Source organism: Gadus chalcogrammus, chromosome 2 (assembly GCF_026213295.1).
Source record: "Gadus chalcogrammus isolate NIFS_2021 chromosome 2, NIFS_Gcha_1.0, whole genome shotgun sequence".
Lineage (NCBI taxonomy): Eukaryota > Metazoa > Chordata > Actinopteri > Gadiformes > Gadidae > Gadus > Gadus chalcogrammus.
The window spans coordinates 21,700,532-21,723,031 of record NC_079413.1 but is presented as its reverse complement, the minus strand read 5'-3'; the positions used below and the strand labels follow the sequence as shown (position 1 = coordinate 21,723,031).

The 22,500-nt window shown below is 50.4% G+C and overlaps 3 protein-coding genes across 7 annotated transcripts in view; 1 reads left to right on the top strand and 2 right to left on the bottom strand.

The window, feature by feature from the left end:
* Positions 1–10,230, top strand: part of LOC130399433 (RNA binding protein fox-1 homolog 3-like) — a 24,895-nt gene extending 14,665 nt beyond the window's left edge. For 2 of the 3 annotated variants that reach the window (XM_056604985.1, XM_056604986.1), the window contains exons 8-14: positions 5,303–5,408; positions 6,860–6,931; positions 7,047–7,188; positions 7,692–7,740; positions 9,553–9,650; positions 9,759–9,837; positions 10,146–10,230. In XM_056604985.1, the coding sequence (XP_056460960.1) occupies positions 5,303–5,408; positions 6,860–6,931; positions 7,047–7,188; positions 7,692–7,740; positions 9,553–9,650; positions 9,759–9,837; positions 10,146–10,190 (591 nt within the window). In that variant the 3' untranslated portion in view covers positions 10,191–10,230. The remainder of the gene's footprint in view (positions 1–5,302; positions 5,409–6,859; positions 6,932–7,046; positions 7,189–7,691; positions 7,741–9,552; positions 9,651–9,758; positions 9,838–10,145) is intronic. The other variant, XM_056604987.1, reaches the window with a different exon arrangement.
* A 2,889-nt stretch (positions 10,231–13,119) lies between these two features.
* LOC130403439 (G-protein coupled receptor family C group 5 member D) lies at positions 13,120–18,488 on the bottom strand. Of its 3 annotated transcripts, XM_056607800.1 has the most exons (6): positions 18,166–18,488; positions 16,957–17,061; positions 14,817–16,026; positions 14,326–14,411; positions 13,557–13,618; positions 13,120–13,405 (listed from the first exon to the last, which is right to left on the bottom strand). In XM_056607800.1, exons 3-6 carry the CDS (start codon positions 15,943–15,945, stop codon positions 13,288–13,290), a joined length of 1,395 nt encoding a protein of 464 aa, XP_056463775.1. In that variant the 5' UTR covers positions 15,946–16,026; positions 16,957–17,061; positions 18,166–18,488; the 3' UTR covers positions 13,120–13,287. The 3 variants fall into 3 exon arrangements, with proteins under 3 accessions (XP_056463775.1, XP_056463791.1, XP_056463783.1); XM_056607816.1 differs by lacking the exon at positions 18,166–18,488 and having other exon boundaries at positions 13,120–13,335; positions 16,957–17,168; XM_056607808.1 differs by lacking the exon at positions 18,166–18,488 and having other exon boundaries at positions 13,313–13,618; positions 16,957–17,168.
* Positions 18,489–19,390: 902 nt separating this feature from the next.
* On the bottom strand, positions 19,391–21,779 carry LOC130372181 (retinal rod rhodopsin-sensitive cGMP 3',5'-cyclic phosphodiesterase subunit gamma-like). The gene is made up of 3 exons (XM_056578011.1): positions 21,752–21,779; positions 19,614–19,764; positions 19,391–19,508 (listed from the first exon to the last, which is right to left on the bottom strand). The coding sequence occupies exons 2-3, from the start codon at positions 19,754–19,756 to the stop codon at positions 19,391–19,393; spliced, it is 261 nt and encodes an 86-aa protein (XP_056433986.1). The 5' UTR covers positions 19,757–19,764; positions 21,752–21,779.
* Between the last annotated feature and the right edge of the window lie 721 nt (positions 21,780–22,500).

Below are 22,500 nucleotides of genomic sequence, written 5' to 3'. Positions count from 1 at the left end.
CGATTTCAGAGTTTGTTGAACTACGGTTTCAGGCGGAGCACGGGGTGGGGGGGGCGGGGGGGGGGGGAGTCTCCCGGTACTTTCATAAACTCTGAAATACGAGCCGACTCTGATGGGTGAGGCTTCTGATTTAACATTCTGTCCTAGAGTGTGGAAATCACGCCAGTGCTTATGTCTGTGGTCTCCGTCCACCAGCATGCTGTGTAGCGGGGTTTGCATGCCTGGTCGGTATCTAGTCTGCTTCCACATGCTGGGACTAACACAGGTGGACACTCGGTCCTGCATGTCCATTGTTTTGACTGGTTCTTGGTGAAGACGGGCTTTTGGTGACGGGTCTTCTTGGGTTTTTTTTCAGTTGTTTTCGGCATGAACTCTTCTGGAACTGTGTTTCAAAGCCCTTCTCCGACACGGAGTCGAGAAGCTCAGCTTGTACTTCTTCACAAAGAGTCTGCCAGTGTTTACGTTGCATTCATTGGCTGTTGTTATTTTCTTAACTCGAGCCAATAGGGGGGTTTGAAAGGGCTTCTTCCTCGTAGTTTGCATGTTTGTAGATCACTGTATCGGTGTGCATAATCACCTCCCAGGGTTTAAGTGTCTCGTTGTATCATGATGTACAGAAAATGTGTTGTTCCTGTTAAGTGAAAATGTATTTCTCTTTGTCTGGAATAAAACTCTGCGCTTTGAAGAAGTCAGTTTCCTGTGCGCTTCCGATATATCCATGTAAGTGGCCCAACTCCAATTCACTCCAATTCCTCCTGTGTGTCTATATGCTGTGTCTATATCTATATATACACTCTCATTTCATCTGCACAACTGTTTGAACAGCCCCCGGGCTCCTGCAGGCCTAGACACGGAGAGGCCTGCTCTGTGTACTGCTGCATCCCCCTCCACCCTGGACTGCTCTCATGCATGTGTCCCCCCCAGGGCAGAGCTTCTGCCCCCCCCCCCCCCCCCACCCACCAACCCCCAACATGTCTGTTAGGGTTAGCTTGTAGTCCGGTAAGGTAGTGTTAGCTTGTAGTCCGGTAAGGTAGTGTTAGCAAGTAGCATTACCATATAGGGAAGGGTGTTGCAAATTAGCATCCGCTATAAGCACTAAGCTACTTGCATTGGATGGCTGTTCTCAGTTTGTCACTGTACACCGTATCTGTCCCTATCAAATAATCCATAAATAAATGAGGTAGCATTAGCATGGAGTCCGGTAAGGTAGCATTAACATGTAGTCCGGTTTGGGAGGATAACATTCACTCTACTAAAGCCAGATGGGGAATCGGTTGTAAGTCTGTATTGACTCATTTAGCCCGGCCAGGACTCATTCGGTCTGTGTGTGTGTGTGTGTGGTTGATGGCTTACGGGGCGGCCAGACTCCTCCACGGCGCAGAGTTTTGGTCTGATGGGGAACCCAGGTTGTGGGGGGCGCAACGCTGAAACGTCTCCAAACTGGCATGCATGCGTCTGGTTTGCGGTGGGGCTGCTGTAGACTCTAACGAGGATCACTTCTGGATGCCCTCACCATCCCCTGCATGGGAGGTCTGTGGTCCTTGGGCCGAGGTGGCAAGGTGTGTCTGAAGGTAACCTGGTCTCGCATGAACCACCTCAACGGCAATCCAGTCTGGAGGAATCCAGGCTCTGGCTCTGCACATCACGACGGCAATCGTTTTGTTGTCACGGAACGGGACACTTATCAACCTCGATTGTGTGTCGGTTTTTGTGCGATGATGAGTCAACACAACATGCTGAGCTGCCGGGCTGGTCCTGCTTCTGCGTCCCGGTCTCTCAGAGCATCGCTTCCTGGTGGGGTCTTGGGCTTGCTGTCCATGGGAACCTGGCAGTCTTGTGTAGTAGCTTGCATGCTTCGTCACCTTAAGATGCTATCTTACTACATTTGTGCGTCCGTCGGGAACAACTGTCCCTTACCACCCCGCTGTCATTGTCTACTAATTTGTGGACTGTCTGTCTGTCTTTACCCCCTCCACCCTCCATGCGCATCGTGTTTAGTATGTCCTGGTGAACCACTATTCCATTGTGTAGTTTGTCTGTATCTTAGCCCGGTGTCTTCCTTCTCCTTCCGTAATCTGACTTTCAGATCCACTCCACTTGAAAAACCCGCTTGCTTGGACTGGGGGAACCTTGAGCGCTGCTCCTATGAAGCCTCAGGGTTTAGCAGTACCTCCAAGGAACGAACCGCTTCTTTCCGGATTTATTTATCGGATAGCGTACACTGCTGTCGGCGGGCGAGAGCTAGGCTGCCGAGACTCGGCGGTAAAGTGTGGAGGACGCGGTTGGGGGTAGCTTCTTATTCCCTCTAAAGTGGTCCACAGCAGCCACATGAGGTAGGCATGAAACAGCTCCGTCTCTCCCCATAACCACAGCGGACTTAGGGGGGGGGGGGGGAGACCTCTCCAAATAGCTCAGAACCCTTGTTTATCTGCCTAGCCCGGGCTGCTTCAGGCCTTTTGCTCATTAGCCGTAGCCGTGAGAGTTAGCATCCCTCTGTGCGGCCCCCTAATGGGGTCTTCAGACGGTTTTGGTGGAAGTGTTTGCAACTTTGATTTTGTTGGTTTGGTTCCGTCATTTATTATACATTTTTTGTTTCCCTGATGACTTCTTTGTGTTGTTGTCAGTCTCCACGGTAACCCCTCGCTGTTCCTACGGTAACGGTAAGTTGTGAACAAACGTCAGTTACTGAAAAGCCCCCCCCCCCCTTCCACCCCCCACCTCAAATATTGATTGTGATTAATATCATTAATACAAAATATAATGATTGCACCCATTCATGCCCCTACCTTACGACGTCATTGTTGGATATTTATATTTTATTTGATACTAATCTTTAGTCTAACACACACACACACACACGCACACACGTACACACACACACACACTGTACCGCTGCTCAAATCCCCCGAAATCTGTCTGTGTCGTATGAAGCTGAAGACACAGGAAATCTAACCGCCCTATCAGACCTCGGCCCTTAATAAGGTACGCTCTCTTCTGCTAAGCCCCACCCACCTCTTCCTAACACCTGACTGGGACTGGCCAATCACCGTCTTGCACACACTCACCTAGCGGCCACTAACTGCGGAATTCAGCATTCAGTTCCCCCCCCCCACCCTGCCAGCATCTAATATCAAGATGAAACAAAGATGGCCGCTTGGTGAATCAGGCACAATAACCCTCCTCTGGAGACAATCTGTGGGCTTTCTCTGATTAATAATAATTTCGGTAATGAATTAATCAGTTAGGAACATTGCGAGGATGTCGAAATCACTCTTATCCTTCTGCTAGGGGCATGTTCATATATCAACAGGGGAATGGTTCCTAATGTCGTGCTCCACTTCTTCAGCAAGTTGAACCTGTTTTCATGTGCACATTAGCGTATGCGTAGAATAAGTAAACAGCATAGTACTAGTCGGCCCTTTATAAGGCTGCTGCAAAGCTTTTCTACGCAAGTCGCTAATCTGCACATCGCGCTTGCTTCTCTCGACAAGAAGAGAGTACTTATTCATGGGCGTGTTGTGGGAAAAAAAAACTGCAGTCGGCAACATCAACAGGCACTTGAACTCTGCTACTGCGGAAAGAGCAACACGCGAATGAAGCGCTACTCTTTAACGGCAGAACATAGCTGTGCATGCGGTGGCCCGACGTGTTGATGGATCCAAAGCATACCGCTTGTATCCTTGGAGAAGGATGGGTGTGGTGTGAGTGTATCATTGACCTGCCCCCCCCCCCCCCCCCCCGGGTTAACCTCCCTGTGCTGGCTGGGTCTGCTGCGGACACGTTTTCCTCCTTCGGTTTGGTTCGGCTGCAGTAGTACCAGTCGTCTTAGTACCAGTCGTGTCTGACCCCTGCTCATCGCCTGACACTGTCTTTATCGTTTGTTTTCATTTTTTTCTTCTTTGGGAATGAGGACTGCTCTCTACTCCTCCTCTTCCTCCCTCCCCCTCTCTTTCCCTGTTTGTTTATCACTCTTCCTACCCCCCCCCCCCCCCCCACCCCACCCCCACCAATCCACTTCACATCCAGTCTGGTTTCCAGGGGAATGGTCACCCAATCTAATCTCTTGTGTGGAATGATGTCACACGCCGTGGTCTATTAACATTGCTGTGTTCTTTTGTACAAAATACTTTTTTCGGTGTTGCTTTGTGTGAGATGATTCTCCCCCCCCCCCCCCCCCTCTCTCTCCTCACTCTTCATTCAGCCTTAATGTCCCTACACCATGTAACATATTCTTAAGGTTGACTCTGTTATCATCCCTCTCTCCCCCCTGCACACTCCCCCTTCCCCCCCCCCCCTCCCCCCATCCCTCCTCTGTGTTTGAAATCGGAGTGCTGCGTTTTGATTGGTCTCTGCCCTGCACCAGAAGCTTGCTGATTGGCTGTCATTTTTTTAATTTGATATTGTTTGTTTATTTGTTCTCTCACACCTGGTGATCAGTATTTGGCTGCGTGTGTGTTTTTATTTATTTTCCTTCCCGGTTCCGTGTGTGCTCGGTTTATTTGTGGTTTAATTTGGGAGTTGTTTGGGCGCGTTGGTTGGTGAACACCCTCGATACTCTGGATCACATTGAGGTGGTGGTCAGGGGGGAGGGGGGAGTGGTGTCCAAACGGATTGATTCATGGACTATTACACCTGGAACCTTATTAATCCTTTTCAGATTGACCCTCCATGCTGGTTTCCTCATTTGCATGTTCCCTTGTCAGAGGAATGATTAATACACAAACACGCGCACACACACACTCTCCACACGTCTAATAACATGCTAACAGTACACGTGCATGACCAAAGACAGAATCCACCTCCTATCCTATATGCCTGTCTACATCTCTCTCTCTCTCTCGGTCTCTCTCTTTGTCTCTCTCTCTCTCGGTCTCTCTCTTTGTCTCTCTGTGTCTCTGTCTCTGATTCTCTCTCTACTGGCAGCTGGCTTTTTTCTAATGGTGCCCAATTCCCAACTAACACCCCCCCCCCCCCCCCCCCCCCCCTCCTCACACACACACACACACACACACACACACACACACACACACACACACACACACACACACACACACACACACACACACACACACACACACACACACACACACACACACACACACACACACACTACCCTGTTGTCGCGCTAAAGGTCACACCTACACAAACAATCACACCTAGCACCCACCACCAAATGTCTGACTCCTGGTACATCTAATCAACCTTTGACCTGTGGTGTGTCTGTGCATGCCCGTGCTCTCAGAGTTGTCTAACACCTCTGCGTTGGGTCTTCTGCGTTGACGTCTCGTCTGTTTGTCCGCAGGTGAACAACGCCACGGCCAGGGTGATGACCAACAAGAAAACCGTCTCCCCGTACCCTAACGGAGAGGCGCTCAGCACCTTGCCTTATGGTGAGCAGCTGAACCTAGGTAGCTAAACACAACGCACACCATGCTAACCCTAGCTAGCTCAACACAACACACACCATTCTAACCCTAGCTAGCTCAACAGAACATGAACCATGTTAACCCTAGCTAGCTAAACAGAACATGAACCATGCTAACCCTAGCTAGCTCATCAGAACACGAACCATGCTAACCCTAGCTAGCTCAACAGAACATGAACCCTGCAAACCCTAGCTAGCTCAACAGAGCATGAACCATGCTAACCCTAGCTAGCTCAACAGAACATGAACCATGCTAACCCTAGCTAGCTCAACAGAACATGAACCATGCTAACCCTAGCTAGCTCAACAGAACATGAACCATGCTAACCCTATCTAGCTAAACAGAACATGCAAAATGCTAAACCTAGCAGGTAGCAAGCATGCTAACCCTAGCTAGCTAAACAGAACTTGAACTATGCTAACCCTAGCTGGCTTATCAGAACACACACCATGCTAACCCTAGCAAACTAAACAGAACATGCACAATGCTAACACTAGCCAGCTAAACAGAACATGCACCATGCTAACCCTAGCTAGCTAAACAGAACATGCATCATGCTAACCCTAGCTGGCTAAACAGAACATGCACCATGCTAACCCTAGCTAGCTTAACTGAACATGCACCATGCTAACCCTAAATAGGTAGTGTGCAGAATGCACACCATCAAATTGAAAGTTAAATTGACTGTTAACAGGTTTGCCAACCCTGTAAGCAGTATAGCCAGTCCTGCTAACGCTCTCGTTCTCTCTGTCTCTCTGTCTCTGTCTCTGTCTCTGTCTGTGTGTCTGTCTCTGTCTCTGTGTGTGTGTCTGTCTGTGTGTCTGTCTGTGTGTCTGTCTCTCTGTCTGTGTGTCTGTCTCTCTGTCTGTGTGTCTGTCTGTGTGTCTGTCTGTGTGTCTGTCTGTCTCTCTGTCTGTCTGTGTCTCTGTCTCTCTGTCTGTGTGTCTGTCTCTCTGTCTGTGTGTCTTTCTCTCTGTCTGTGTGTCTGTCTCTCTGTCTGTGTCTCTGTCTCTCTGTCTGTGTGTCTGTCTCTCTGTCTGTGTGTCTGTCTCTCTGTCTGTCTCTCTGTCTGTGTGTCTGTCTCTCTGTCTGTGTGTCTGTCTCTCTGTCTGTGTGTCTGTCTCTCTGTCTGTCTGTCTCTCTGTCTGTGTGTCTGTCTGTCTGTCTGGCTGTGTGTCTGTGTGTCTGTGTGTCTGTGTGTCTCTCTGTCTGTGTGTCTGTCTCTCTGTCTGTCTCTCTGTCTGTGTGTCTGTCTCTCTGTCTGTGTGTCTGTCTCTCTGTCTGTCTCTCTGTCTGTGTGTCTGTCTCTCTGTCTGTGTGTCTGTCTCTCTCTCTGTCTGTCTCTCTGTCTGTCTCTCTGTCTGTGTGTCTGTCTGTGTGTCTGTCTCTCTGTCTGTCTGTCTCTCTGTCTGTCTCTCTGTCTGTGTGTCTAGCGGCTGCAGCTGCTGCGGGTTGGAAGCTGAGTCCTATGATGGGGGCGATGTACGGACCGGAGATCTACGCAGGTACGCTCACCCTTACCGCTCAGCTGACCTCACCAGGCAGCCAATCGCGACCTCCCCCACCGTGTGTGTGTGTCCTACACCCTTCTCTCCTGACCTTCGACCCCTGCTCCTCCAGTTCCCGGCATGTCGTACTCGTCGGCGGCGGTCGCGGCCTCCACCGCCGCCGCCTTCCGGGGGGCGCTGAGGGGGCGGCCCCGCCCCGTCTACAGCGCCGTGCGGGCCGCCATGCCCCAGCCCGCCATGCCCACCTACCCTGGGTAAGACCCCGTACCTTAGCATCCTGTGGCCTCTTACCCCAGGGGTCTCTGTTGTATACAGGGGACAGATTCACCTAGACAGCGATACATGTTTTTTTCTCTTTCTTCTGACCGATGTACTTATTATAAGTCGCTTTGATAAAAGCCTCCACTAAATGCCCTCGATATAAATGTAAATGTTATCCAGATGACATAGCTCTCCTTTCTGGTCTTTCTGCACTGCTTGCCTCCCTTTACTGCGGTCTGAGAGACGGCTTTATTGTTTCTCTTTCTTTTGACAAATGTAAATCGCTTTGGATAAAAGTGTCTTGTAATTGTAAGAGCTGCCCTGGATAGGATCTACCGACCCTGGAGAAGGCTTGTCTAGCCTGGCAGTGGACTAAACTCTCTCTTTGTCTCTCTCTCTCTGTCTCTCTGTCTCTCTCTCTCTCTCTCTGTCTCTCTGTCTCTCTGTCTCTCTCTCTGTCTCTCTGTCTCTCTGTCTCTCTGTCTCTCTCTCTCAGTGGCCTGGTCTATCAGGATGGTAATTTCTACGGCGCAGCTGAATTATACGTGAGTACCCTTTCCACTTCTCCCTCTCATCCTCTGCCCCCCCCCCCCCCCCCCCCTCACCTGCACACGGTGCTGGTGGTCTCAGAGACGGGGGTGGGCTGTATGTGGGATGATGTGTTCTGTGCAGGCATGACAATGGCTGTGTGTGTTCTCTCTATAGACTAGCGTTTCAGGCGTCTGTCTTTAGCTCCCCAGGCTCAGGTAGGGAACCCCCCTCCCCCCCCTCCCTCACTGACCTCTCCCCCCGACCTCGACCCCGCTCCCTAACCCCCATGACCTCACCCTACAAGGACGCCCTAACCCCCCCTACAGGCCCGCCCCCTCCCCGGTGTGATTTGCATGGTGTTGTTCAACTAACAGCAGCTCGAGGTCGGGTCGTGGCACTAGAACAGCTCACCGAGGTCTGCCTCCACTAACCAGTTGGTTTGGTGTGGTTTGACCCGCATAGGCCTCTCAGAGGTCTTCTCCCCGTGTCTTCGGTGTACGTAGTTGCTTTGACTTCCCGCTAAATGAATAAACACGTAATAGGGGTGAGTGTGTTTAAGATCCACCTGCTAGCAGATCCCTCGCCCTGAGAGCCCATCAAGACTCAGGATGTCCTGCATGGCACACACACCTGCGCCCCAGGGACATTGAACTGTGTGTGTGTGTGTGTTTTGGAGACGTGTCTTAACTCCTACACGGTGTGTGCGTCGATGTGTCTAACCCCTCGGGTACGACTCTGTGCAGTCTCTCTGTAAATCTCGCTCCTAATCGATTGGCTCTGTGGAGAGGCGAAGCGCCTGGGCTTAAAGGCCGACCGCCTCTACAAACTAATAACCGTTTCACAAGATGACGACAACATTGTGCTCGTCCGTTCATGTCCGCATTTCCGTACTATTAATTTATGATATGTTCCATAATGAATATAATACGAATCTAATCGATGAGACGGAGCTCTTTCAGTCTGTTTCGGTCTGATTACGCAATGTACTCGCATGCGATCGTGACTAAACCTGCGTAGATAAAGAGAAGATAGAAGTGTTTGACGGATGACGGGTTTTAAGATGCACGTGAATGCACCGTTCACGCGGCACCGATCAATTTAGAACAACGGAGAGAGAAATGCACTTCAGGGCCGACGGAGTGAATCATCCCCAGCAGCGCGCGCGGCAGGGCGTAGCAGCTGCCGTGGACACAGTTTGCGTTTGGATTTTTACAACATGAAGGAAAACCGATTAAATCAAGCATTGCTGTGGCATCCATCATTTAGCTCCCACGTCGTCCTAATGACATGCCCCGCTGTTAAAACACGCCCTCTCCTCCCGACACGACGATTAGAGTTTTATAGATCCGAGGTCAACCCCCGGTAACGAGGCGGGTGTGTCCTGGTCTCAGTGACCACATTGATGTGCGTCAGTGTAACGTCATGGATGTGTGCTGGTGGGACTGATGGCATGGATGCGTTGGTGCGTGTGTAGCGACATGGACGTGTGTCGGTGTGCGTGTGTGTGGGTGTGAGTAAGGACATGGGTGTGTGTCGGTGTGTCTCGCTCCATAGCCTTCTGTAGTGGGAGCTGTCCCTCTCCCTCCCTCTCATTCTCCTACTTGTGTGTTTTCGTTCATCTGTACATCGTATTCTGCCGCACTAACAGTCGCACTATTAGCTTCTGCGGCGCTGTCGTCAACCAGCTAAACTGTGTGTGTGTGTGTGTGTGTGTGTGTGTGTGTGTGTGTGTGTGTGTGTGTGTGTGTGTGTGTGTGTGTGTGTGTGTGTGTGTGTGTGTGTGTGTGTGTGTGTGTGTGTGTGTGTGTGTGTGTGTGTGTCTCCAGGGAGGCTATCCGGCCGCCGCAGCAGCCGCCGCCGCCGCGTACCGCTACGCTCAGCCGACTGCGGTTGCCGGGGCAACGCCGGCGGCCTACAGTGACAGGTGAGCGTCCCTCGGGGGGCGTCCCGTCCGTCTCGTCGTCAGCCTCCCCGCCGCTCCGCTCGTTCAGCGTGGATAACGGTTGTTTGTTTGTTTGTGTTTGTTGATTAGTTACGGCCGGGTGTACACGACGGACCCCTACCACGCACTCGGCCCCGCCGCCGCCGCCGCGTACGGAGTGGGAGCCATGGTGAGACGCACATGCATACACAAACAGACACACGCACACACAAACTCTCACTCAATCATACGCAGGTCACACACACAGTACACTCACGGACAGTACACGCACACACACACGTGCACGTACACATACAGTGCACACACACATGCACACACACAGTACACACACACACACACACACGTGCACACGACAGTACACACACACGTGCATACAGACAGTACACACACACACACACACACGCACACGCACACTATGGATACTATTTGGGAGCGCTCTTGGTTGTAACGGACTCTTGTGTTTCCTGTTTGTTCTAGGCCAGCTTATACCGGGCAGGATACAGCCGCTTCGCTCCGTACTAAAGCCCCCACAACCCCACCCATCCATCCAACCACCCCACCCTCCCTCCTCCTCCTCCACCCCCGACCCCCCCCCCCCCCTCCCTCCCAGAGGAAGGACCCCCCCCCACCCCGATGGACGATACTCCAAGTCTGCTTTTGTTTCAGTGTTTTTTTATCTCGTTGTTTTTTGTGTCCCGGAACGAGAAAAAAAAAACGGAACGGAGAAAAAACGATCGACTAAAGACGGAACGGAAGTCGTGCACTACGGGCCAGGAGGAGGAGGAGGGGAGGGATAAGAACTGAACTACACAACCCCGCCGTCAACAGTACACTACAACTCCGTCAGCTGGACTGCAGTCTAACCCCCCCCACCTCCCCAAGGGGGGGGGGGGGGGGGCATCAAGGAGGAGCCACAGACGCACTACGGTCCTGAAACGACCCCCTCCGCACGCCCCCAACACCCCAACGTCCGCACCATTCAAGACCGGAAGCTAAAGACTGATCTGCACTACCTCCTCCTCCTCCTCCTCCCCCTCCTCCCCCTCCTCCCCCTCCTCCTCCTCCTCTATATAGACTATATTTACTACACTTAGTATTACAAGTATTACTCCACTACAACACTACGATCTGACCTGTCGATCGTCCCAGGGAAACCCGACGCTCCCTGTCTCCCTCTTTCCAACCGGAGCCAGCCGATTGGCTCAGGAGAGACGGACAGGTTGCACTAAGTAACACACAGACTAGAACCCGCCCACCTAGGGAGGGATCAGCCAATGAGAGCCTGGCGTGCTGATGAACGCTGGTTTAGCGCCATGTTACGCACAAGTGTACGCGTGCGCATGTCTCTGTTTGTGTGTGTGTGTGCTAGAGTGTGTGCGCGTGTGTGCTCGTGAGTGTGAGTGTGTGTGTGCGTGTGTGTGTGTGTGTGTGTGTTCGAGAGTGTGTGTGTGTGTGTGTGTGTGTGTGTGCCGGCCCAGTGGACCACACTACACCCCGTTCCCTCATGTATCCTTATTACCGTGACGATGGTCTTTGGGCTTCCAAAGACTACCAGGGAAAGAAGCACATTAGCTTGTTTCTGTAAGGTTTTTTTTTATTTCCTTGTTTTATCGCCTCTCTGCGGGTCTCTACATTTCACCTCAGCTGAGGGTTAGACCTCCCAATCCTCCAAATGCATCGTGTGATGAACTGGACTCTTTCTTCATCAGTAGATCTCGTACTGCGTCTGCCCCTTGAGGTCTGTAGACTGCCCGGGTCCCCGAGAAGGACCCTGTAGGACTAGGGACCAGGACATCAATCATTGAACCCCAACATCCACGCCTAACGTCCAGACGGCTCTAGACTCTTTCTGAAACCGCAGAACTTCGCACGTGCGTGTGTGCGTCGCGGCTAGTGCTCTAGGGAGCATTTAAGAAGTCGAAGACTTTAAACCGTTTTATTTTGGATTTTTCCTGCATACATTTCTTTTTTTTTATTTAGGACTATTATCACGAGTAATCGCAATGCATGCATGTGTGTGTGTGTGTGTGTGAGGAGGAGAGGAGCTTTGCATGAACTTAAATCCTAGTGCTGAATCAGAGAGAGGTGGAGGGGTGTCAGGGCAGGAAGAGAGAAGGGGGTTGTGAAGGTACGCAGGGTATCTCGTAGAGCTATTGACCTCTTGGGGGGGCAGTCCCTTTGAGATGGTGACCTTTATCAGTACTCCCGGCCACGTGACCTGACTCTCTTCCACCCTCTCTTCGTCCCGGTAGATGTTTGTCTACGGGGATCTTCTAAGGGTTTCAACTGCATGTGGGTTGTTTTTTAATTGTTTTACATGGTCACCATGTCTATACCAATATATTGAGGTGCGTTTTTGTCTTTTCAAAAAGTGACTTGTTTATTTGTCACCATGTTATTTCTGCCATTATTGTATCTGCCTTTATTTTTTCATGTCATTGTTATTTGAATGTACATAGCCTAATAAACTCTTTGGTTTTTAATGCCGTCTGGTTACTCTTGCTTAAGTCAATATTTGCAAATGGGAAATGTACCTTGGGTAACTATAGGAGTACTATTTCTATCAGTGTAAACATTTAAACGTTTTTGCCTGTGAGCGTATGACCTGTGAACGAACATAATGAATATACCTTTGCTGTTTCGGTTTGATCTTTTCATTTTTTTCAGTAAAAATAATAAGTCCTAAAGTTATCCCACAGGAAGCTAGAATTGCTACACAAATGGTAGTTAACATGTTTCCATTCATTCCCATTACAACGACAGATTTATGAACTAGAAACATTAATGTCGGAAGAGTTTCCTGAAGATATGAGGGGAATTATTATTATTACTATTTATATTATTGCAATGGTGTTAAACGCTGTTAACTGTTCCTCCATGTTAAACACTCCGCCCGTTACGGAGCGATATGATCTTCTAGACTGGAGAACCCTCACTGGAGTCATGAGCGTGAACCGGCGGAGGTGGTAATGGGTCTTAATTCACAGGGGGGCAATTGGCAATTTGTAGGCATGAGCTCTCTGAGTAATTGAAGAGGGACTAATTGAAAGAAGAGATTAGTCGGTCGTGTGAACGGGAACATACATGAAGATTGCTTTGCACTGTTGGAAACATTTGACCTTTCTGACATCCACTTACCCCCGGCCTGAAACATATCCACGTGCCGTCAACCTTTAAGGCTGAATTCCTTTTTGTAATATGCGATTGAGGGTATTGTTTTCTTTCAATATGTGACTGTTTTGAAGGAATATAATGATCACATAACATCACAATTTTGCTCAAAATCATGCTCTTGCATAAAGACGAAGAGCACATCAATTGAATGGGTTTGGTATGGCTGAACACTGCCCCCTGGTGGATCATGATGGGAAATATATTGGTATATCCTCCTGGCTGTGGGAATGAAGAGCTTCGTGTAAGTGCAATGATGCGCACCATAGGGAAAGTCATCGCACTTTTATTAAAGATGATTAGAAATACTTTCAGAATGTAGAATGTTTGCATTGTACGTGCCAGCATTGTAACAAGTCGAGAATATAAATATGTACATGAGTAGTCTCCTCTTCCTCTGTGACACAGTCTGTGTCACCGTCTCCTCTCTTCGGTCTTCTCCCTCTTGTCATCGTCCGTTTTCTCCACTCGTACCACCGGTTTCCAGCAGTTTCATCTGGAGTTCGTTTTCAGCCAATGAACCCCCATCCCCCAAAACATCCAGATTGTGAGTTTGAATTAAAAGTCTGTTGGGAATAAATATATATATAGAGTGATGAGAGCAGCAGAAAGAGAGAGAGAGAGTGTGAGGGAGGGAGAGAGAAAGAGGGCGTGAGAGAGAGACAGAGACAAAGTCAGCCTTAGTTGTTGAAGCTATGTGTGTAGTACTGGTCATACGGCTGGCTGGTGTTGGTGGTCTGAGGTCGAGGGATGGTGTAGTCTCTCTCCGGATCTATTTCCTGAAACATAGCATTGAGACCTGTTACCCGTACCATCAACCACGAGCAGGTAGGGGCTAGACAGTACAAATACAGGACTAAGGAGCAGGTAGGTGTTAGACAGCGAATTAAGGGGTGGGTCATCAAGTGGCAAGAAGGGGTTGGGCAGTGAATACAGACACAGCTCGTTAAGTAGCAGGAAGGGATTGGGCAGTGAATACAGACACAGCTAGTTAAGTAGCAGGAAGGGGTTGGGCTGTGTATACAGACACAGGTCATAAGTAGCAGGTAGGTGTTAGTCAGTGAATACAGACACAGGTCATTAAGAAGCAGGTAGGGGATAGGCAGTGAATACAGTAGCTAGGGTTCAGGCATCTTGCTGAAGGTAGACTGGCCATTCTCTACTTCCACATTAGTGCCAAATGTTTTCATGAACCTCTCAGTATGACTTGGCCAGACGTAGAACAGGCCTAAACAGTGAATTAAGACTTGCGCCTAAGGCTTAGTTATGGTTCCACGTCGACGCAACGCAAGGGGGTTTAAGGACCCATTACCCCAAGGCGCCTCCCAAAGATGTTAACCTTGCATCGAGGCGACAAAGCAGCAATGGCTGAGATCGGTCGGCTCACTAGACCCGACGCAGACCTCGACTGCGTCGAAACATCTGTGCGGTCGTTGCGTTGCGTCAAGGTGGAACCATAACTGAGCCTTAAGTGCTTGAGACTCACCGACATGGAGATGCCTGACTCGTATGGGGACTTCAACGTCGGCTCTCTCACCGGTCCCTTCCCGGCTCCCCTCCCTTGTCTCCTCCCTGGGGGGTGGAGAACACACAATGCGGTTCGCTCATTATTCCCTGTTGTGATCTTCCGAGACGGCAGCCTGACTCATGGGCAGACTGGCTCTGGCATCAGATTTAAGGTTAAGCTGGACAGGTTTTCATCAAGCACCGTGAAACGCCTCCAGGCCTTGTTTGGTTGAATCACTCGTTTGACGCATGCAGGAGTGGGAAAAGCAAGACACAATTCAAGCATCTTGTACTACTGAAGCTGCATGGACCTGTACATGACTAAGTGAGGCAGAAATCCGCGTCAAGATGTGATGAATACAATTCCATCCTATCTTGACGCACGCTATTTAGTGTGCAAAGTAAGACCCCTCCATCCGCTCTCAGACTGGTGAATGTCCAAAGGGGAGTGAAGGTGATCCTCACTCTCACCTTTCCCAGTGCCGACGTCGTTCTCGAAGCTGCCGTTCTCCCGGCCTTCCTTCACGCTGCTCAGCCCCGGGATCTCCGCGTTGGGGCTGGTCCAGCCCGCGAAGCTCAGTGGTCCCTCCTTGGCCTGAGCCTCCTCCTGGCAGAACAGGGTGACCCGGGTCAGCCCGTGGCCCATCAGAAACACCCAGCCGTTGGCCACCAACACCACGCTCAGCACCGGGTCGTCCCACCGTGGCCGCCGGCCTATCCTGCCGTTCCCCCAGGTCATCATGACGATCCAGACCACCCAGACGGCGGCGGAGAGCAGCACGGTGAGGAACAGCATGGCCGCCTCGTTCCGGCCCTGCCAGCGGCCGTTCCCGCCCGTGTAGCCGTAGGAGCGGCACGAGCGGCAGACGGCGTGGAGCGACAGCAGCAGCGCCGCGGCCAGGAGACACAGCACGTAGATCTGCAGCATCACAAACTCCTCCTGGCTGTACTCGCAGGGCAACCCGTCCCTGACCAGGACCACCAGCAGCCACTCCGTCCCGATCACCACCTGCACCGTGAAGAGCCCCAGGGCCAACGCCGGCTCCCCCCAGCCCCGGGCCGCCGCGAAGCCCAGCAGGGCCATGGCGCGGGCCAGCAGGCAGCCGAACGCCAAGGCGAACAGCACGCCAAACAGGAAGAGCCGCACGGGGCAGGTCCGGGGCCCGAGGCGCACGATGAAGGCGAAGGTGAGGGCGAAGAGGCCGGCGGTGGCGATCAGGAAGAGGGTCATCGCGGCCAGCGTGCCGCCCAGGCCGCTGCCCTTGCTGCGGCGGCGGCAGGTGCACAGCGCCCAGAGGAGCAGGCCCAGCAGGAGGCCGGCGCTCAGCAGGAAGCCCAGGGAGGCCAGGGCCTCCAGCACCACGCCCCACACCGCATGGCGGTCGCACAGGTAGCGGTAGGCCGGGTCGAGCCCCGCACCGCAGCCCCACACCGCCTCCTCGAAGGTGGCGTTGATGACGATGGTGTCAGGGGGGGAGGAGGAGGAGGTGTTTGAGGCGATGGTGGTGGGGGGGTTTGAGGTGGTGCTGTTCCACTGGCTCAGGAAGAGGAGGAGGAGGAGGAGTGGAGGGGATGGGGGCTTCCAAGATGAAAATGTCATCCTGTTTGGGCTGTATCCCTGCTGGGGTTAAAGCCTCCTTCTGAGGTGTGTGTCCTGGACTGAGTCTCTGGTCGGTGAATCCTGAAAGACGAGACACATTGGTCAAAATATTTTTCCATGATCAACCGGGTCAAAGAGCAAAGGTCACCGTGTGTTGTCACAACGAAACATTGACGTGGTTGCCCGGACTGCGTCAGTCTCACCATGATGTCTGACATGGTGAAGACCATGTCAGACAACGTAGCGCCTTAAGACCGCCTTAAGTCCGAGCCCAGCGCCTTATTATGAAGAATAATGGCGCAAGAGAGAGGGTTGGGTGAGGCCTGAGACATGCCAGAACAAGGGAGAGAGCTATGAGAGATAACTGACTCCGGAGAAAGACTAACATGCATCGGCTGAAAGAGGTGGAAAGGAAGGGGGCGACAGGTACAGAGAGAAGGCAAATTAAGGGTGCAAGGTTTATTTGAATATTGCAGAACAATGAAGCTGAGTATCTCGTGATGTCGGTTTCTGATAACTGATTTTCCCTTCCTGCCGTTCACACAGAGCCCTTGCACTAGCCTGGCACTAATCTGAGCCCTGCTCTCAGCCTAGCCTAGCACTAAGATGTTACATTACAGGGTAAAACATACCTTTTTGTAGTGAACCCTTTGATAGATGAATTCAGAATATTTGAATCACAGCAGTGGGGGCTCAAACAACTCAAAACTCCCTCAAATGTCTTCAAGATCTTCAAGGTCTTCAAGATGAAACGACTGCTCAAACCATCTCCCTCTGTCCAGTTACTTACGATACAGAACAGCTCATACATACATTCATATATGCCTCGTAAGATTCCCAACATTAAAGGACATGAAATTCAAAAGGGCGAACGCTGATCAGGATTCAACCGCTGCTCCCAACATCCACTGCTATCAGCTGGTCTCGAGGCAAACATCATAGGGAACATCTCCCACCCCAAGATCAAAAGAGCCCATATCGGGAGTATAGAGTGCATTAAAGTGATCCTACCCTGCTGTTGGAACTCGGGTGCTCGGGGCGTTAGATGAAGTTTGTATGTCTCTGAGGAGTGTTGAATCTCCAAGCAGCACCTCACCAGAGGATGTTCCTGTGCAACTGACACACACATACACACACACACGCGCGCCCGCGCGCCACGCAAACACGCAGGTAAGAGGAAGGAACCCTGGGGGCCAATGAGAGCTGAGGCCAGGGAACAGATTTTTTTTCTTTCGACCTCTCCTAGAAATACATCATCACACAAGCGTCAGGCGCCTCCTGGGGAACAGTAGGTGGGGCTTTTACACAGACACACCCACACACAGACACACTTGAGTCTTATCCTCGTAACTTTATGGCATGACTCTTAATAGTATCATGTGAATATGTAGTTGAATGGCAGTGCTTCCAACCCAGTGAGGGTTCTCGTCGCAACAGTAACCAGCAACAGCCTGTAAACAGTGCAAAGGGGGGAGGCAGGGAAAGTGCTCAGGACAAGTCTCCGCACAGCATCTCACTTCAAGTCTGTACAGGTATAGGTAGGGCCTGGTGGGTGTGGTCCTCCATCTGGTTGTTATTGAAGACAGCTAGGGTGCACACAGCCTAGCTCAACCCAGCTAGGCTTGCTCTTCACTTCTTTAATGTCTCTCATGTCTACGACGGGAGTGTTGGCTGGTTCAGCCGAGAGCATCGCGTGTGAAATAATGTTTTACTTTTCTTTTCTTTTTTTAAGTCTTTGTTCTGTGTTGAAAGATAACGTTTTTCTTTAGGTTGGAAAGTGTGGCGTGGTTGTGATGTTTCGTAACTTTGGACGCTGGATTCGGTATGGCTCAGGTTAGACCGATGACATCCACACTGGGTGTGGGTTTGTCATTATTTGACAAAGATCTCCATGACAGCAAGTTTTATTTGGCAGAAGGGAGGGTTGAAATATTGGGCAATGTTTGATGAGGTCATTGATGCATTTGAAGTGGTTGTCTGAGTTGGAAATTCTTAAATATATTTGACATACTGTGTTTGTTTCAGTCAGTAGTATTATAGTAATATATAAGTCGTTTTAAGTATTCTAAGAGGCTAGAGAAGTTCGAACCCCAGCAGACCCTGGCATCACGTGTGGGGTTAAAATACGTTTGGTCCGGTCTTAATTATGTGTTCGAAAAGAAACACACAACAGATATTACAGGCCAAATGCTATCATAGAACAAACTAAATATTACTCACCAACTGTGACCAATAATTAGTTGAACGGCATGCAAGTAACCAGACGTGACTTGCATGCTGTAAACTCGTTTGGCTTGACTCCATCACCACAAAGGGGGATTATTTTTAATCATGTAAATCTCTAATGCGGCCATCCCACTTGATATGTCATCAGAAGTTACGACACAAACAAATTGTCGGAGAATACAGAAAGTACTGAAAATATACACTTTTTATTGCAGCTATAGAGTCAAAAGCAGTTGAAAGCCAGTCGGGGAACCTTCTGCAAGTGAATCTGTACAGGTAGAGCTACTCGGTACAGGGTTGTTCGTGGTTCCAGTGGAGTGGGGGGGGGGGGGGGCAGTGGGTGGATGGTTTCCTCCACCTTCGTGATCAATGCATGGCTCCTGTCATATCACGCGCTGCGCTCCTCCTGTTATCGTGACTTCACGGAGCAGAATACACAATGCACACTAGGACCCACGGGTGCACCGTATAAAAGGTAGGCGTGAACGTCACAGTTTTCACACCAAAACAAAGTCATATTTACACTTCTTAGACAGCTAGGAGAAAATACGAGCTAGTCACTGCTAGTGTCTAGCTTGTGCCATAGAGCGGGAGTGCGATATGAAGGAGGAAGGAGGAGGGGTCAGGGGGTCGAAGGTCGGGTCACAGGTTGATAACGGTTCGTTTTTTCCCTCGTTGTATCCGTTGAAATATATACAATACAGTGTGACGCGTCTTATGTAATAAGGACAATATAAAATAATCATATGTATACATATATATTTAAATATAACTATAAATATAAAAGCGACCACTCTCTCACACTACCTCTGCCAAATAGCAGAGGAAACCAGGAGGTAGTCGAGAGAAGGGATTCACCAGCAGGGGGCAGCCTTATGGAGCCCTGCTGGAGAGGAGAGGAAAGGGATGTAGATAGGGGTTCCGGGGGTTGAGAGGGTTGGGGGGAACGGGAGAGGAGAGGGGGGTGAGGGAGGGCAGAGGAGAGAAACTAGAGGTTGAGTACAAGAGAGAGAGAGAGAGAGGGGAGAGTAGGGGAGAGGAGTAGGACGTGGAGGCTAGAGGACGAGGAGGGCAGCGTCGGGGCTGGGTGATGGTGGACATCAGGGTTAGACCCGGACCATCGGGGTTGGACGGTGAGTATCGGCAGGGTTAGACGCCGTGCGCATCTGGGTGGAGAGGTTGAGCATCGGGGTTGGATCGCGGGGAGCGTCGTCGGGGTTTAGATGATGCCGTATTTGGCCAAGTCGCTGAGCTCCATGTCGCCGAAGGCTTCCCAGGGGCAGACCACCGTGATGTCTGTTCCGAGACCCTCCATGCCCGGGATGTCGTCGCCGAACCTGCAGAACACACACAGCGGTTCAGCACAGTCCTGGGTGTGCGCGTGTCTATGTGTGTGTGTGTGTGTCTTGGAACGGGGTTGGCTGGGGGACGGGGGGTCTCACCCTTTCTGTCCAGGCTTGGGGGCCTTACTCTTGAAGGTCCTGGCCTGCCTCTGTTTGAACTTGGGGGGTCCCTTCTTGGGGGTGGTGGGGCCCGTGGTGGTGTTGGCCGCCAGGGCACTTCCTGCAGGGGGTACCGCGTTCATCTCTGCTACTGCAAGAGAAACCGACCAATCAAAACGTGCTCCTGGCCTGTCTGATCACATGATTACCGGGTGCCTAGTCACTCCCGTTACGACCCTGTTCAACATACTCTACTAAGTAAGGAGCATTGTTCTGTTAAAGTGACCCTCCTGGAATGGTTTGTATGGGTTTTGTCCTGTGAGTCTTGCTCACTTGCCCTCTCTGTCACTCTGTCTCTTAATCCCGCCACCGCCCTGAGGCTGATCAGGGAGAATGATGCAGATTGGATTTAACATTGAGAGATTACGACTAATCTGACTCAAATCCCCAATCGGATAAATGCCCTTCCTAATGTGCTGCAAGGCCACTTTGCCTCTCTGGTAAAGCTGCTCTACTGACTCATGCCCGGATCACCAAAACAGCCCATGTTCATCTCCAGTGGAGGAGCACCTGGGTTTAAGGAATATTATTTGAAGGATTTTAGGAGGACAACGTTCAGCAAGTTGTCATTAGAACTATAAATTCCAGCAGTCATGGCAGACCTACAGCCTTACTTCAAGCTTTAGGTGTCACAAGGTTCTCAAGTCCTTTGCTCTGCACATCTGTCAATCTTCTTAGTGCTGCTCAGACAGTTCAACAGATCAGCTGTCAATCACACCTCATCTTCATGTCTTTAAGCGACAGAGCCCTAAAATAGATCTGCCATTCACTCCATCCCTCTACCCATTCTCTGCTCCCTCCCTTTCTCCCTTTCTCCGGAAAGCCTCCTAGGGTATTGGAAGTTAATCCTGTTAGGAATCAGTACAGGATAAGTTGATACTGTAATCGTTCATGTATTAAAGATTGAACACTCACAGGGACATTTCCTTATGCAACTCATGCATATTTGTCAGTGGCAAAAAAATACCACTTATTGTGAAACACCTTTAATGTATTTAATGTCCCCCACCTCCTCTAACTCTCTCTTTCACTCTTTCTCTCGCTCTCTCTTTCTCTCCCACACACAATTTACAATAAGCTCATCACTACGGTCACGGCCATGGGATGAGAAGCAAGCTGTTGACCATCTGTTGATGGGCTTCTTTGTTCTGCATCGCTAAAAATACACACCTGCACATCACTACTGAGACACACCTGTCTAACTAACGAGAGACACCTTCCGCATCACTAACGAGACACACCTGTCGCATCACCAACAAGAAACAGCTGCACATCACAAACGAGACACACCTGCCTCATCAGACACACCTGTCGCATCACTCACTAGATACACCTGTCGCCTCACTAACGAGGCACACCTGTCGTATGGCATCACTAACGAGACACACCTGTGGCATCCCCAACAAGACACACCTTTCGCATAAGTCACTTGACCCACCTGTCACATGACTAACAACCCACACCTGTCGAATCACTATCAAGACAACCAGCTGCCGCATTACTAACAAACCCCATCCCAACAGTACCACAGAAAGGGAGCAACACCTACACAGTCATCCAAACAGAAAGCTTGATCGAAATCCATCACCGGCGATGATGAAAATGAAACACAAATCTATGTGATCTACCTTGAGTTAGCCCTTAGATCCATATCCTTCTGTATTTTACCAGTTCTGTCATCGCCTCATCATCCTCAGCAATATCGGACCCTTAGTTATTGTAAGTGATATTTCGTTAAATTATTTTTCTACCATAAATCCTGTGTTCTACCAAAATATGAATGGTTAAAGATACTGATCCTTTTCGGAACCAGAAATTTGTAGCGGACGTGGAGAACCACAAGCAGATAAGATTAAATTCCGCTTCAGTTGTCACGATACATCCAATTGGTTCTTCTGTACATGTCCTGTCCATAGTATCTTTACATTCCCTTTCCTGATGTTTGCTCGACATATTTATGCTGTGGAAATAATGTCCCTTGTGGCTGTTAAAGAACCACAAAGAAGGACTTAGGCCATGGTTAATGTTGGTTAGATGGACAGGGTTGGTAAGTGGTTGTGTCGGTGCAGGCGGCTCACCTGTCGCAGGTGTGTGTTGAATGTGGTGTGTCCTTCGGTGGCGTAGCTTCTGTCTGATGACGGCTGCTCTGTGTGGGGCTTAAATACCCTCCCCTAACCCCGCCCCCTTACCAGTCATTGTCACCCAGATGGTCTGATAATGACTACTCAAGCCAGCCTCTGTCTCTACCTCTCTCTACCTATCGTTCTTTCTATCTCTCTCTCTCTTTCTGCCTATCTCTATCTCTATCTACCTCTATCTAGCCACCTCTCTCTCCCTCTATCTCTCTCTCTCTCTCTCTCTCTCTCTCTCTCTCTCTCTCTCTCTCTCTCTCTCTCTCTCTCTCTCTCTCTCTCTCTCTCTCTATCCCTCACTCTCTCTCTCTCTCTCTCTCTCTCTCTCTCTCTCTCTCTCTCCCTCTCTCTCTCTCTCTCTCTCTCTCTCTCTCTCTCTCTCTCTCTCTCTCTCTCTCTCTCTCTCTCTAGCCACCTCTTTCTACCTTTATCTATAGCCGGAAAGGAAACTTAACTGGAAACTAAATTAATTTGAATTGCCATGATTTTATGATAATTATGCTCAGTAATTTAGTGATTCCGTCATTGTGGGGGAATCATCTTCGGTATCTGTCAGAGTTGGGTCTTCAGATCCTCCGCCCTCCTACCAGGCCAACGGAGGGTCTTGCAGTTGCAGCCGGTAATTGAGGCTGGACTGTGGGCTTTGAAGGGCCTGAGAGGGTCAGTGTGAAGCCCCTCTCCGTCCTTTTCTTTCT

Coding starts and splice junctions, on each gene's coding strand:
- LOC130403439 (XM_056607800.1), bottom strand. CDS start 15,945: ATGACATTTTCATCTTGGAAGCCCCCATCCCCTCCACTCCTCCTCCTC. Junction 14,412..14,816: donor CGACGTCGGCACTGGGAAAG/GTGAGAGTGAGG, acceptor TCCACCCCCCAG/GGAGGAGACAAGGGAGGGGA. Junction 13,619..14,325: donor AGTCAGGCATCTCCATGTCG/GTGAGTCTCAAG, acceptor GCTATGTTTCAG/GAAATAGATCCGGAGAGAGA.
- LOC130372181 (XM_056578011.1), bottom strand. CDS start 19,756: ATGAACGCGGTACCCCCTGCAGGAAGTGCCCTGGCGGCCAACACCACC. Junction 19,509..19,613: donor CCCAAGCCTGGACAGAAAGG/GTGAGACCCCCC, acceptor TGTGTTCTGCAG/GTTCGGCGACGACATCCCGG.